Raw genomic sequence first — 2,885 nt, 5'->3', positions numbered from 1 at the left:
CCAAATCAGATTGGAGCCTGGTGTAGCCATCTGGTTTCACCAGTCCTCAGTCAAATCGTCCAACCCATGCTAGCATGGAAAGCGGACATTAAACAACATATATATATATATATATGAAGGGTAATGGAGTCAACCAGACCTGAATGATACAGGTACTACCGAGTAAGTGCTGTATACTGACTAGTTTTGCCCCAGATGTGGTTGCAACATGAATAGGGAATATAACATGGGTCGTGTATTAGCGTGTGAATATATAAAAAAGAATGAGATAAAGAGACCAATGGCATAAGTAAATTTTTATTTTATGTAGAATGTCTTAACAGCCGTTTCAGGGAAAATTCAATGTATCCCTTCATCGGAGACGGTAATAGTAGAAGATAAGGATTATTACATCTGTATGAGGAGATTTGCAGTAAGAAATGGGAGCGATGCGGAGAAGAAAAAAACAAAGAAGAAAAAGTACTTGGAGTATAGTTCCATTCCAAAAGTAAATATCCATGTATAGAATCCGTGTGGGTATTTTCCAGTGATAATCATAGTTATATTGGTGGATATATATCATTTCGTATCCAGTTTACTCTGTGCGTTGTTTACTTAAAGCTTGTTTGTTCAGCTGTTATTCTTTGATTACGTAGAGTAGTGAAATAAGATTTGTAGGGAGGGAGGGAAGAAAGGTGGTCTTATAATAATTCTGCTGGTCATTATGTTACTGAGCCTGTCAGTAACACTTCCATATTATTAGAGAAAAAAAAGGGGGGGGGAATAAAAGAGGATAAGGTGAAGAGAGAGGCCAAAAGAAAGGGAGAGAGAATAGACTGAGAAAGAATCCTGCATGAGATGTAATAGTTATTTTATGGTTTAAAAAGTTAGTGGAAGGTTGTGATATAACGGAGAGTTAGGAATATATTAAAGCAGCAGTTCTTCTAATTTATCACTCTACAGATCTTAACTTTTTTAATTTATTGTACAAAACTGTTCAGCTAATTTGTAAGTCTGTCCAATTAGTCACCTTTTTTTTCTATATTTAAGGTAAATTAGCCAAATTCTACTTCAAGAAGTATAGTGTTCTTTATAAACTATAATAAAATTAATAAAATTCTCATTCTCAGTTATTATTAATGTATCATTCATCATCATCGTTTAACGTCCGCTTTCCATGCTAGCATGGGTTGGATGATTTGACTGATACACATTTGTCCTTCTGAGGAAATGTTATACAACAAATATCACTGTGTTATGGATCCACTTCATAAGGAAAGACCTCTGTTTAAATCAGCAATGACTTACCATAGATATAACTGTGAACTGGTTTTTCTCCAATTTAAATATGAGTATAGTTAAGTGACCGTGAGTAGTTAAGTTACTTCTTTGATGGAATGATTTGCCGCTGATATCACAGGGAGGTTTTCTCCACTGCATGAATACGCTTGTGTCTAGTTAGGCAACTACTAACAGAGAATGATTTATCACAGATGTCACAGTGATATGGCTTCTCCCCTGTGTGAATCCTTGAGTGAGTAGTAAAGTTACCTCTGTGATAGAATGATTCACCACAGATACCACAGTGATATGGTTTCTCCCCTGTATGAATACGTTTGTGTCGATTTAAGCTACTGCCAACAGAGAATGATTCACCACAGATATCACAGCCATACGGTTTCTCTCCTGTATGAATACGTGTGTGTCGAGTTAAATGACTGTCACTAGAGAATGAATTACCACAGATTCTACAGTTATAAGGTTTCTCCCCCGTATGAATACGTTTATGTTGAGTTAGGCTACCATTTTCAGAGAAAGATTTACCACATAAATCACAGTGATATGGTTTCTCTCCTGTATGGATACGTTTGTGTCGATTTAAGCTACTTTTAACAGAGAATGATTCACCACAGATATCACAGGGATAAGGTTTTTCTCCTGTATGAATACATTTGTGTTGAGTTAAGTGACTGCCCTCAGAGAATGATTTACCACAGATATTACAGTTATAAGGTTTCTCCCCCGTATGAATACGTTTGTGTCGAATGAAGTTACTGCCATCAGAGAATGATTTACCACAGATATCACAGGGATAAGGTCTTTCTCCTGTATGAATACGTTTGTGTTGAGTTAAGTGACTGCCCCCAGAGAATGATTTACCACAGATATCACAGGGATAAGGTCTTTCTCCTGTATGAATACGTTTGTGTTGAGTTAAGCTACAGTTTTCAGGGAAAGATTTACCACATAAATCACAGTGATATGGTTTCTCTCCTGTATGGATACGTTTGTGTCGATTTAAGCTACTTGTAACAGAGAATGATTCACCACAGATATCACAGGGATAAGGTTTTTCTCCTGTATGAATACGTTTGTGTTGAGTTAAGTGACTGCCCTCAGAGAATGATTTACCACAGATATCACAGTGATATGGTTTCTCCCCCGTATGAATACGTTTGTGTTGAGTTAAGTTACCATTTTCAGAGAAAGATTTACCACAGACATCACAGTGATATGGTTTCTCTCCTGTATGCATACGTTTGTGTCGAGTGAAGCTACTCCTATCAGACAATGATTTACCACAGACATCACAGTGATATGGTTTTTCCCCCGTATGAATACGTTTGTGTTGTGTTAAGTTACAGTTTTCAGAGAAAGATTTACCACATAAATCACAGTGATATGGTTTCTCCCCTGTATGGATACGTTTGTGTCGATTTAAGGTACTGCCAACAGAGAATGATTCACCACAGATATCACAGCCATACGGTTTCTCCCCTGTATGAATACGTTTGTGTTGAGTTAAGCTATTCCTGTCAGACAATGATTTACCACAGATATCACAGGGATAAGGTTTCTCTCCAGTATGAATACGTATGTGTCGAGTTAAGTGACTGTCATTTGAG

At 37.0% G+C, this 2,885-nt stretch overlaps 2 protein-coding genes across 2 annotated transcripts in view; both read right to left on the bottom strand.

Moving 5' to 3' along the window:
• LOC106883327 (zinc finger protein 239-like) overlaps window positions 1-2,885 on the bottom strand; it is a 12,315-nt gene that overhangs the window by 7,099 nt on the left and 2,331 nt on the right. The window lies entirely within an intron of this gene.
• LOC106883323 (zinc finger protein 91-like) overlaps window positions 282-2,885 on the bottom strand; it is a 12,519-nt gene continuing 9,915 nt past the window's right edge. Inside the window, exon 3 of the mRNA XM_052977169.1 lies at window positions 282-2,885. Coding sequence (XP_052833129.1) covers window positions 1,394-2,885 — 1,492 coding nt within the window. The 3' untranslated portion in view covers window positions 282-1,393.

This window comes from Octopus bimaculoides, chromosome 27 (assembly GCF_001194135.2).
Source record: "Octopus bimaculoides isolate UCB-OBI-ISO-001 chromosome 27, ASM119413v2, whole genome shotgun sequence".
NCBI lineage: Eukaryota > Metazoa > Mollusca > Cephalopoda > Octopoda > Octopodidae > Octopus > Octopus bimaculoides.
This window is presented reverse-complemented; position numbering and strand designations above follow the sequence as displayed.